This window comes from Engystomops pustulosus, unplaced genomic scaffold, assembly GCF_040894005.1.
Source record: "Engystomops pustulosus unplaced genomic scaffold, aEngPut4.maternal MAT_SCAFFOLD_942, whole genome shotgun sequence".
Lineage (NCBI taxonomy): Eukaryota > Metazoa > Chordata > Amphibia > Anura > Leptodactylidae > Engystomops > Engystomops pustulosus.
Genome location: NW_027285821.1, coordinates 9,013 through 22,424, shown reverse-complemented (window position 1 = coordinate 22,424; position 13,412 = coordinate 9,013). Strand labels below are relative to the sequence as shown.

Sequence of the window (13,412 nt, the reverse complement as noted above, 5' to 3'; positions counted from 1 at the left end):
CCAGCTGTGTGAGGAGAAGAGAGGAATGTTGGTGCTGGCTATGTGGGGAGAAGAGGGACATGGTGGTGTTAGCTGTGTGAGGAGAAGACGGTCATGGTGGTGCTGGCTGTGTGAGGAGAAGAGGGGAATAATGGTGTTGGCTGGATGAGAAGTCCCCTGTGACTTACGTTTAAGGGAAGGAGTACTTTTTGGATCCAGCAACAAATAGATAAGTGCATCTACATTTTTTATTTCCTGATATTCATTGTGTGATTTTTATTGCAACCAAGTAGATCTGAAGGTATTTTACTTGCATAATCTGTATATTGTGTGGGGGGTATAGGGAGGCATTCACCTTGCTTATCTAGACAGTATAGTCACAGGTGCTGCCTAATAAATAGTGGGGTGTGGCTATCTAATTAGCAGCCTTTATATACTTCTGTGGTCAGTTTGTTTGGTGGTTTGCAGCCAGATCTTGTGCAGTGAGCTCTGCAGATTTTTGTGGCAGATAACTTATAAAAAAGCATTAGCAAAGCGAGTGTATGAGCTTGGCGGCGAGTGTGCATTGATCTTAAGTGTGTGCAGTGTCTTAAGTGTGACTTACGTTTAAGGGACTTAAGTTTGAGGGGCTTTAGCAGGTAACTTCTGTGTTCTGTGTTACTTTGGCTGTAAATTCTTCTTTCTGTAATCCCCATTAGAATAATGGACTCCATAAGTGGAATTGCTACACGGTGTACATCCTGTGCCATGTATGCTTTCCTTGAACAGCCGTTCGAGGGGGAATACTGCTGTGTGGGGTGTGTGAAAATTGCTCATCTGGAAGCCCAGATTCTGGATCTAAATGAGCAGGTTTCAAGGCTACGGGCAATTGATAATATGGAACGAAGTTTGCTGCTCCTGGAGCACAAACTCTCTGGGGAAGATGGTTGTGGGGAGGGAAGTATGGAGGTGCAGAGTGAGGGGGCAGCTAGTTGGGTAACATGTAGAAGGCGGGGTAGAGGGAAGAGTTGTAGAGAGTCTAGTCCTGATCTGGTGCACCCCAATAAGTTTGCCAGGCTGGCGGATGAGGGGGATATCAGCTCTGGGGTGGCAATGCTGCAGAAAGATGTGGCCGCTAGCAACCAGGGGAATGTCTGCTCCAGTAAGAAGGGTAATGGGAGCACAGGCAATGTCAGACAGGTGCTGGTAGTGGGAGATTCGATTATTAGGGGAACACACAGGGCAATCTGTCACAAAGACCGTGCATACCGAACAGTGTGTTGTTTGCCGGGTGCTCGGGTTCGGCATGTTGCGGATCGGGTTGATGGATTACTGGGAGGGGTTGGTGAGGAACCAGCGGTCATGGTCCACATTGGCACTAATGACAAAGTAACAGGTAGGTGGAAGGTCCTTAAAAATGATTTCAGAGATTTAGGCCATAAGCTCAGGGCAAGGACCTCAAAGGTAATTTTCTCCGAAATACTGCCTGTACCACGTGCCACACCAGAAAGGCAGCGGGAGATCAAGGAGGTAAATAAGTGGCTCAAAAGTTGGTGTAGGAAGGAGGGGTTTGGGTTCATGGAGAACTGGGCTGACTTCTCTGTGGGCTACAGGCTCTACAGTAGGGATGGGCTGCACCTCAATGGGGAGGGGGCTGCTGTTTTAGGGGAAAAAATGGCCAGAAGGTTGGAGGAGTGTTTAAACTAGAGACCTGGGGGGAGGGCAACTACACTTGTGCAGGGCAAATAGACGGTGTACATAGAGAGCTGGGAAGAGCCATAGTCCATGGGGGAGGAAGGGGGGCTGGAATGAGATTGGGAAATAAGGACAAAAGGAATACGGACAGGGAAAACAATATAAAGTGTATGTACACAAATGCCAGAAGCCTCACAAACAAAATGGAGGAACTGGAACTCTTGATGTTGGAACGGAAATATGATATAGTGGGTATCAGCGAGACATGGCTGGACAGTAGCTACGACTGGGCTGTTACTATAGATGGTTATAGTCTTTTTAGAAAGGATCGTATAAATAAAAAAGGGGGAGGGGTTTGTTTATATGTGAACTCTTGCCTCAAGCCCGTCTTGCGAGATGACATCAGTAACGCAAATGTGGAGTCCCTATGGGTGGAGATAAGAGGAGGGAAAAATAAAAATAAAATATTACTAGGGGTTTGTTATAAGGCTCCAAATATAATGGAGGCAGCAGAGGAAATGCTGATAAGTGAAATAGATGCGGCTTCAAAACATGGTGAAGTACTTATCATGGGGGACTTCAATTACCCAGATATTGACTGGGGGGCAGAAACCTGCAGGTCCTTCAAAGGTAGCAGGTTCTTGTCAACAACAAAAGACAATTACCTGTCGCAACTAGTCCTGGAGCCAACAAGAGGGGGGGCACTGCTGGACCTTATCCTTACCAACAGACCTGATAGGGTATCAAAACTACAGGTTGGGGGGAACCTGGGGAATAGTGATCATAATATCATTGATTTTGTATTACGCTTTACTAAGCATGTTAGTGAAGGGGCAACCAACACTCTAAACTTCAGGAGGGCAAATTTTCATCAACTAAGGGAAGACCTTAAAGGCATAGACTGGGATAATGCTCTCAAAGACAAAAGCCCCCCCCAAAAATGGGACTTTTTCTCATATATTCTGAAAAAGTCCTGTGAGAAACACATACCTTATGGGAAAAAGCATAAAAGGAACAAGAAAAAGCCTATGTGGCTAACTAGTCTTGTAAGGAAAGCAATAAGCGAGAAAGATAAAGCGTTTAAGGTGCTAAAACGTGAAGGTAGCGATGAGGCATTACAGGATTATAGAGAGAAAAATAAATCCTGTAAAAAACAGATAAAGGCCGCAAAAATAGAGACTGAAAGAAATATTGCCAGGGAGAGCAAAAATAATCCCAAATTATTTTTCAAGTATATAAATGATAAGAAACTAAAAACAGAGAGCGTGGGTCCCCTTAGAAATAACATAGGGGTCATGGTGGAAGGAGATGAGGAAAGGGCCAATCTACTGAATGTCGTCTTCTCAACTGTCTTTACCCAGGAAAATCCCCTGGTGGAAGACACAATGAGGAATAATGTAAATTCTTTTTATAATGTCAACAGTTTAACCCAGGAAGAGGTACGGCGCCACCTCGCAACCACTAAGATAGATAAATCACCTGGGCCAGATGGCATACACCCCCTGGTTCTGCATGAATTATGTACGGTGATAGACAGACCGTTATTTTTAATATTTGAAGATTCACTGAGGACTGGTTATGTTCCACAGGAATGGCGCATAGCAAATGTGGTACCAATATACAAAAAAGGATCAAATAGCAATCCTGGAAACTACAGACCCGTAAGTCTAACTGCTGTGGTGGGGAAAATATTTGAGGGGTTTATTAGAGATGCTATCCTGGAGTATCTCACTGTGCACAACCTTATAACCCAGCGTCAGCATGGGTTTATGAGAGATCGGTCCTGTCAGACTAATCTGATTGGTTTCTACGAGGAGGTAAGTTCAAGACTGGATCTGGGGGACGCTGTGGATGTTGTATATCTGGACTTTTCAAAGGCATTTGACACCGTGCCACATGAAAGGTTGGTATATAAAATGAGACTACTGGGAATAGGAGAAAATCTGTGTATCTGGGTAAGTAATTGGCTTAGTGATAGAAAACAGAGGGTGGTCATTAATGGCACATTCTCAGATTGGGTTGATGTTACCAGTGGAGTGCCACAGGGGTCAGTATTGGGGCCACTTCTTTTTAATATTTTTATTAATGACCTTGTAGTGGGTTTACACAGTCAAGTTTCAATATTTGCAGATGATACTAAGCTGTGTAAAGTAATAAATACTGAGGTCGATAGTTTAGCATTACAGAGGGATTTGTGGAAGCTTGAGGGATGGGCAGAGAAATGGTTGATGAGGTTTAATGTAGATAAATGTAAAGTTATGCACTTGGGCCATGGAAACAAAAAGTATAATTATGTTCTTAACGGTCAATTACTTAGTAAAACTGAAGCTGAAAAGGACTTGGGGGTATTGGTGGATGGTAAACTTAATTTTAGTGACCAGAGCCAGGCGGCTGCTGCTAAAGCAAATAAAATAATGGGATGTATCAAGAGAGGAATAGATTCTCATGATAAAGACATAGTTCTGCCCTTATACAAATCCCTGGTCAGACCACACATGGAATATTGTGTACAGTTTTGGGCACCAGTATATAAAAAGGATATAGTAGAGCTGGAACGGGTGCAGAGGAGAGCAACCAGGATTATTAGGGGAATGGGGGGACTAGAATACACTGACAGATTACAAAATTTGGGATTATTCAGTTTAGAAAAAAGACGACTGAGGGGAGACCTCATTACAATGTACAAATACCTGAACGGACAGTACAAGGATCTCTCCAAAGATCTTTTTATACCTAGGCCTGTGACCAGGACAAGGGGGCATCCTCTACGCCTAGAGGAGAGGCGATTCTACCATCACCATAGACAAAGGTTCTTTACTGTAAGAGCAGTGAGACTATGGAACTCTCTGCCGCAGGAGGTTGTTATGGCCGACTCTATGTACATGTTCAAGAGAGGCCTGGATAACTTTCTGGAGAGAAAAAATATCACGGGTTATGGGGATAAAACATTTATTTAATTCTTGAAGGTTGGACTTGATGGACTTGCGTCTCCTTCCAGCCTTATATACTATGATACTATGATACATGGCGGTGTTGGCTTTGTGAGTAGAAGAAGGACATGGAGGTACTGGCTTGTGAGAAGACAACATGGAAGTACGGCCTTTGTAATATGGCATTAAAACATAAACAAAATCCTACCCGTCTGGGTGCAATCTAAACAGTTCCCTTAACTCACCACTAAAACATAAAGGCACAGGCACAGAAGTCGGGGCTGTGTGTGCTCTCCAACCTCCTTTCAGAGAGACAATGCTCTCAGCTCTGCTCAGCAGCATTATGCAGCCCAAGGTGCTGGAAAACACAACCTCCGCATTCAGGGAACATTCACACATTGCAGTTAAAACTGCATCGCAATTAGTTTTGAGGTGGTTTTAGGGGCAGTTTTGTCAATTTCACAGGTGAAGGACATGAACTGAATGGGTGAATTTGATTTTGAAGGAGAAAGCTGTTCCACAATTGTCATTCACCTGTTGATTTGATAAGTAATACCACCTAAAACCAACCCAAAACTAATTGCAATGCAGTTTTAACTGCAATGTGTGAACGCACCCTAAGGCCTTGCATAGTAGGTAAACCCAGGGGAAACATATTGCCCATCCACAGTTAACACCTTCAGTGTCTCACTCACCATATACAGGAGCCATTGTTTGCTGCTGTTGTGGAAATTGGAAGCTGAGCCGTGAATGGTTGCTGTTCTGCCACAGGTCATTAATATGAGCTCTGAGCTTTGATAGCTTACTATAGTCAATGAGTATAATACAGCTTATTTGTGAGGTAAAGTGAATGACAGAGAGAAAGGTGGGGAGAGTGAGTGACACAGAGACAGGCAGGGAGCGTGAGACAGGCAGGGAGAGTGAATGACTGACCGAGAGACAGCCAGTGAGTGTGAGTGAGCGACAGAGAGACAGCCAATGAGTGTGAGTGAGAGATAGATGGGGAGAGTGAGTGACAGAGAGACAGGCAGGAGAGTGATTGACAGAGAGAAAGACAGGGAGAGTGAGTGAATGACAGAGTGTATCTCAAATTTGAATCAAAAGTGATTAGAAGTTATTAGAAGGAATAAAGGAAAACGTCATCTTATCCCACATACAAATGCAACCTAGCGCAGCGCTGTGCAACATATTGGGGCACCAGGAAGAAAAGCAGCCAGAGGTAGTCACAGCCAGCACAGGCTCAGCCCTGCAGGAGCAAGCGAAAGCTTATGGGATGGTAGGGCTGCTGTACATATATGATTAGTGCTCCAATGGAACAAACTGAAAACACGCATTACCCACTTACCCGGTCCCTGCGCAATCCCCGAGGTGTGTTCTCCGACGAGGATGAAGTCTGCCGTGATTCAACAAGACTGTGCGCCCGAGATCCTGCATGTATTGCTTCCCTGGTCAGGTCCGCCAGAGTTCTCCATCTTCTTCCCGGTGTATATAAGTGCATGTCTTGCGACACAATTTGAATTTTAAATCCTGCGCTCAGTCTGAATCAGTCGGGTTGTCAGAAGGCCACACCCCCCGATTTGTGTCCCTTGAAAGTTGGCACGATTGTGCCAAAATCCGATCACGTGCACCAAAAACCCCTATTATATGCGGTGTAAAACTGAAATAGCCGGGATACCCGACGGAAATGCAGTCCACGGACCCGTAGTAAATGTGGCGATATATATCTGCATCCAGCTTCATACAACAGTCCGGAAACATTTATAAAGGCATTTATTTCATCAAATGCATAAATGCATACCAGCACATGGAAAATGCAGACATCACAGCATTATTTGCCTATGTGTTTCGGAAAGTATTCCTTCATCAAGGCATGCCTTAGGTGCCACAATTTAGCCTCCCCAGTAATGCACATCCTCTCCCCCCTGTATACACAGACTTGTCCCCCAGTATGCACAGCCTCTCCCCCCTGTATACAGAGCCTTGTCCCCCCAGTATGCACACCCTCTCCCCCCCCCCCTGTATACACAGCCTTGTCCCCCCAGCATGCACAGCCTCTTCAACCCCCCGTATGCACAGCCTCCCCACCTATATACACAGCCATGGCCCCCCTGTATACACAGCCTGTATTCCCCGACCTGTGACCTGCAGAGCGTTGCACACAGGCACGATGTGCTGCACTGCTCTGCCTATAAAATTTCAGCGGCGCCTTAAAGGTACCAATGTAATTCAGTTTTCATGTACCACAGACTTGCCATCCATTGGCAAGTCTGTGCAAACAGCGGCAAAATGCTGCTCATAAAAAGGGTCCGCAATCTGCCGCCTGCGGCAGGGACTTCACCCCGCCTCATGGCAGATGCGGCCCTGCCTCCCCCTATTCTCCCTTATACCTTGGATATGCTGCTGGCCCTATGACAGGTATCATTGATATGTATATAACATTGCATATCACCTTTTGTCAATTCTTGTTCAAAAAGTAAATAATTGCAATAAGACTAAGCAACATGCAAAGTAAGTTTATCAATTTGTCAAACAATATATATACACTACAGGATTTTCTTGACTTTTTAGTGTAGAAAAATGGCAAAAACATGCAATGCCACTAAGAAAAAGTGGCTTAAACATAGAACCACTGCTAGTGCAACATCATGTAAAGCCCCCACCAAAAATCTACTTGTATTGTGGCAAATAGAAATTAGTGATACTTTTTTGTGTGTGAATATGTTGTGTGTGTAAAATGTGGTCAATATAATGTCATAAATAAACATTAAGAAAAACCACTTGCCTCCTGGTGTATACGCTGCTTCTATTCTTTACTCTTGTGTACTCTACCTGGTAGCAAATAGAAATTAGTGACACAGTTTTTTTATTAGTGTGCATATGGTGCGTATGTAAAATGTTTTATTTTCCTGGTCTAAAAATAAAATCCCAATTCCTTCAAATGTATATGCTGCTGTGATTCTTTACTCTTCTTGTGAATATTTATTTAAAAAATTGCAGACAGCCAAAGCCACTATAACAAATTTGTTGGACACCGGAGCTCCGAAGCTCATAGCTCAGCTTTCATTTCATAAACTGCTGTGGGAAAAGATTACTTAAATTTCCTCCACAATCTATCGCAAGGAGCCAGGCTAATAATAAAAACCCCCATTATCTTATCCTATGCCATTGGGAAATAATAATATTTGGTCCATTTCTGTTGGCAAAAATGTTTCTTTGTTAAAAATGTCTATATCATTAATACTCACACAAACCAGGCATTTATATTGCTTATCTTAAACTGTCTGTACACATCAGATAAAACCTGGCAGATCTTGATAATGTTGGTAGAATAGGTGCTGGGCTTGTCCCTCGATGAATATGAAACTTGTTTCTTCAGCCAAAAGTTATGGTCACTCCAAAAGCCAATTCTCCTTATGGAAATAGCAAGAGAGCAGAAGAACAATGTTTGTCCAATTGATATCCTTTGTGTATGTCAGTAGTAGGGGATGCCAGATAACCAGCAATTGTACCCCAAAGTTTTGTACACCATAACATGCCTGTGTTTATAGTACAGAAAAGCCTAACATCATATAAACATATATTCCAACTTGCATACAACATCTTGTTGGTAGGGGATTTGCTGCCGATTATTTAGTCAGGATATTCTTGGAGATGGATGTCTGCTGACAATTTCTGGTGCTTAAACCTTTGGTCACTTCAAGGAAAATGTTACGTTGTGTGCCCAACCCAAATATGTCCTCACATTATCCTATAAAAGTGACATCTTTGCTTTGTTGTATTATTGTAAGCAGCACACAGGACTTTTCACATCTCATAAAGTGATGCTGTATTATTTCTTTCCTAGCAGTCCTCCTGGTAACCCTGCTGTGCAAGTTACTGCAGCTGACCACATTCACTTAAATGGAGCTGTCCTGGATGTAGCCTGTATAGCAAGTCACTGCATTACTGCTATTTAATAATAGACTATGAAAGAGATGTCTCAGAAATTGAACCCCCAACCATAATGTAAATCTTCGGGCAAACCTATGTCTTCTCATTTTTACTATACATATAAACCAGTCTTACAGGGAGTACCGGTATCTTTACACTACGTATAGATCTGTGTAGTGTATACGTGAATGTTATTAGAAAAATTGTAGTAAAGATTTCAATACACAGTAAAGTAAAATAGGAGACGAATAAGAACTGACAGTGATGAACAACAGATCCAAAGAGAAAACTATTGTCTTTTAATTGTGATCTTAGGATGAAATTGTCATCCTGAAAAGATGTCTCCATTGTTGGCAAACTTGTAGTTGTTAGTTCAGTATAAGACACTCCTGTGGTCGTCTTCAGTGTAGTATATAAAGTACTGTGTTCCCATGGAGTGCTTGTATTTGTAGATGTTGCTGCCTTTAGTGTGGATGTTGGCAATTTGGTGCTGACAATCAGCATTGTGGTCTCCAGGGCTGTTGTGGATGCTGCAAAAGTGGTTTCAGGATGTGTAGTATAGACAGCTGAGGTGGAAGGACTACTTGTTTCCATAATTCTAGTAGTCTTTTGAACAGTTGTAGACTCAACAATGGTAGAAGGAACAAATGTTGTTACTGGTAATGTTGTTAGTTTTACTGTAGTAGGTTGGGTGGTTGTGAATGTTGTGGCTACTATGGTTGATGTAGCTTGTGGAGTTGTGACATCTATGGTTGTAGTTTTCATTAAGGTTGTTTGTTGAGCTGTTGTCATTTTTACAGTCGCAGTTGACTGAGGAGTTGTATTTTCTGTGGTTACCATATTAGTTGTTGTTAGTGGTGTTGTGACTCCCATGGTTGTTGCCCACATTAAAGTTGTTTTTTGTGGTGTTGTGATACCTAAAGTTGTAATTTCAACTGTTGTTGTAGGTCGGGGTGTTGTATTTTCTGTTGTTGCCATATGAGTTGTCATTTGGGGAGTAGTGACTTCTAGGGTTGTTGTTTCCATAGCAATTGTTTCTTGTTGTGTTGTACTCTTTATAGTTGTAGCTTCTGGAGTTGTAAGTGTTATTGTTGTAATTTGAGTGGTTGGTGTAATAGTGGTCTTCAGAGTTGTTAGTGGTTGGGAGGTGGGAAGATTTGTTGTTTTAAGTGTTGTAGGCAATAGAGTTGTTTGAGCCTTTAACGTAGATGTCTGAATGGTAGTTGGATTAGTTATGACAATTGCTGCTTTAGTCGTGGTTGGTAGTGTTGTTCTTGGAGTTGTTAAGCAGATTAATTCATCAGGCTTGAGAGCGTTTATGACTTTTCCTTTAAGGTTAACTGGGGATTCACAAAAAACTTTATCAATGTCCTTTACTTTTGCTTTGTTGTCATTTATCCAGGAGTGAAAATCTTGAAGGTTACAGTCGCATGCCCAAGGATTGTACCTCAACTGTAAATTTGTAAGTTTAGGGATTGCCTGAAATGGTTGTAGTGGAATGTTGATGAATGAGTTGTTATTAAGTCGAAGTGTCTTTAACTTTGGGAGGGATGAGAAGACATCATCTTGCAGACTACTAAGATAATTATTTTCAACATTAAACTCTGTTAATTCACCAATACCAGAAAACATGTCCTTGTTTAGCATAGTGATCTGGTTCCCAGAAATGGTCAACTTTTTCAAAGACTTGAAGTTATTAAATGCTGTAACTGGAATATCTGTTAATTCATTCTGGCTTAGATCCAGTTCTGAAACCATATTACCATCACTTATAGCAACAGGAAGTTTCTTCAATTTATTTGAATTCATTCTGAGTTGCTTAATTTTATTTAGCCCAAACAGCATTTGATCTGGAAGTTCTTCTAACAGATTTCCTTCCAAAAATAATTTTTGAAGATCTTTTGATTTAGCCAAGAAGTTTGGGGGCCATTGTATCAGTTGGTTGTTATTAATACTGAATTCAGTAAGTTTTTGGTTGCTGTCCACCAATCCTTGAGGAAGTTCAGTGAGTTCATTTTCATAAAGACGAAGGATTTCCAGCTTTGGTAATTTACTAAATATGTCATCAGGTAACACTGTCAATTTATTTTTTGCTAGATGCAGCATTCTGAGTTTTTCAAGTGCATTGAATATCCCTGGAGGAAAAGACTGCAACTTATTAAGGTTTATAAAGAGCTCTTCCAGATTGTGCAGATCATCAAAAATTCCTTCACCCAAAGAACTTATGTTGTTATATTTTAGAACGAGCTTCTTCAGAGTGCCAAGATTTCTGAAAACTCCAGCCTTAAGTTCATGCAAATTTGCATTGCCAGATATCTCAAGTTCAGTAACTTGTTGTAGATGATCGAAAGCCCCAACTTCTATTTGACTTATTTTATTATTCATAAAGAATATTTTTTCCAGTTGAGGCATGTTTGTAAATGCATCTTTTTGGATTGTTGAAATTCCAGTTTGAACTAAAAAAATCTCAGTTGTTTTTTTGCTAACTGATTTAGGCACATGAACGATTGTTTCCTTCATGAAGACTTCTTGGTAATCTTTGGGGCAATCATACACATTTTGACAGTTTTGAGAACAAGTGACGTCAATGGCTCCAAGTAAAGCAAATAGGAGGAAAAGCATTTTGTCCCTGTAAAAAGATTTTTTAAAATGCGTTAGATATACAAAAATAAATTCTGACTTCTTTGTTTCTAAAAAATCAACATATTTTATACCACATGTATTAAGTATACATGACACCTGTTTTTACGCCATTCTGAAAGGCTGGAAAAAGGCACTATCAGTACAGGAGAGTGAACCCTCATATGATGATGTCTATGGTTACTTGACGACCATCCTTGATGACAGTTCCTCACTTAGTGATGTTCCCTACACGGAATAATGTGATGTATAGGTAGAAGGAAACGCCAAAGTCAAGTCAAAATGTCTCAAAAGAGATAAAATCGCAATTGAGAGAGTAGGCAAAACCAGCCAGAAAGCAATGCAATACAAAATCTGGAGGCAAGGAGTGGTAAGAAAAGAAAGAAGTTAGGCAACTCAAATCCAGATTAGTCAGAGTAAACCACTAGGGGTCATCATTATAACCAAGGGAAAATTACCATTACACATAAATCCTAGATATGTAGAGAGAAAGCTACACAAAAAGACAAGACATGTTAGATCCCTGGTCCTGAGATAGTTGTAGATCTCGGAGATAGAACTCACCTTTTTTGCACATTTTTCGCACTCATACAAAGCACTTAATAGCTACAGGACTTGGCAGATGAAACATGGAATACCTACTAAATCACAATTGGGGATTATGGGTGGGGGAGATTTGGCTCATGCAGTTGCCACAACATCTGGTTATATTCTTATACCACATACCTACAAACAACCTACAATGGGGCACAAGTGTCATAAGTTTTGCATTGTGTGCCTGCTTTTTTGTTGGGATTTTCTGCTGGTCAGATCTTAGTGGTTTTTCCTTATATACAGTGAAATTGCAACTTTTTAGACAAAAGTAGAAAATGACATATGATGAAAGCATAATTATCAAATTCTAGTTGCAATGACACGATCACTTAACGCTAATTTAATCAAATGATTAATTCCCAAACAAATATATCAAAAAATTTATTGATCTACCTGCCCATGTACATTTATCCCTGTGCCTGCAGAAATTAATGCCCTATATTTTTTTTATTCTATAGCATCAGCAGCACTTAAAGCAATGGTGACTGCAATCGCTGCAACCAACATATTTATAAACAAAAGCCCTTCATAATGTTGATACTCAGCAAATATTTTACAAGAAAATATGTTATTGATGACCTGAAAAGGGGACTAAGCTGGATGCCATCTCATTTAAGCAAACACACAATGCTGGACATTACAATAGGTAAATAGTGTTAAAGGGGTTTTCCTCTCCACCTTTTGTCTTTGTCTTTGCCATTGTTTATCACTTCTGTTCACTGTAATCTCCATATAGTTTCATGGAGAGGTGCTCATGCTCACCATTCAAATCTATGGAAGTTACAATAAAATCCAGCCAAGCCACCTTTCTATTATATCATATAGACATGATGGTGCAGAGAAAGCAAGGGACCTATTCTGATGAATAAAGGAGAAGAAAGATGATGCAGTCTTCAAATTTTATTCACAGGTATACAGGTAATACAGGACGCCGACGTGCGGCAAGGCGACGGGCCGTTTTGCGCTAAGTAGCGCTTTCTCTAGCCTCTGACCATTCTGATATTTTACAACTGTGGATTTTCCATAGATAGTAAAGATCAGTTTGTTACGGTTACACATTACAACCTTTCTACTGTTGGGTTTAGTATAGTAGAATGTTCATCAGAATTATCAGTTTGTTTTGTAGCAGTCACTTTACTAACATATAGATCTAATAAACAACAAATTGAAGGGGAGAAGTTTGAAATACATCAATATATACTCCAGAAGAAGGTATTTAGCTGAGTTTTTCAGTTTTTCAAGACGCTCTTACCTTAACATGAAATCACTGTGGGATCAATTCTGCTCCTTGTTGGATATAAAACATTCTTCCTGTGAGAGGAGTTAAAGCGTTATGCAAGGCTCCCACGATCTGCTGAGACAGCCTCACACGTCTGCATGTTCACCGTCTAATAGTAAAACATCTGCAGGGATGAGATAGGATGCTGTCTTGTGCGATAATCTTTCTGTGCGTATTTTAAGTGTTGATAATGAATCCCATCATGTTCAGTCCACACTTTTCACAGAATACCTTCTGTAGTCGGAAGTCCATACATACAGCATGAAAATATTTCTTATCCTGGCAGTAGTTGAATGTACAGGATCATTTATCATTAAAAATAATATAGCAGTTTATTTATAGCAATATATATTCTGCAGCACTGTATAGACCTCACATTCATATTA

The 13,412-nt window shown here is 40.9% G+C and overlaps 1 protein-coding gene across 1 annotated transcript; it reads right to left on the bottom strand.

The window, feature by feature from the left end:
• Positions 1-6,678: 6,678 nt before the first annotated feature.
• On the bottom strand, positions 6,679-13,132 carry LOC140112670 (uncharacterized). The gene is made up of 2 exons (XM_072132575.1): positions 13,000-13,132; positions 6,679-11,142 (listed from the first exon to the last, which is right to left on the bottom strand). The coding sequence occupies exons 1-2, from the start codon at positions 13,005-13,007 to the stop codon at positions 8,607-8,609; spliced, it is 2,544 nt and encodes an 847-aa protein (XP_071988676.1). The 5' UTR covers positions 13,008-13,132; the 3' UTR covers positions 6,679-8,606.
• Positions 13,133-13,412: the final 280 nt, after the last annotated feature.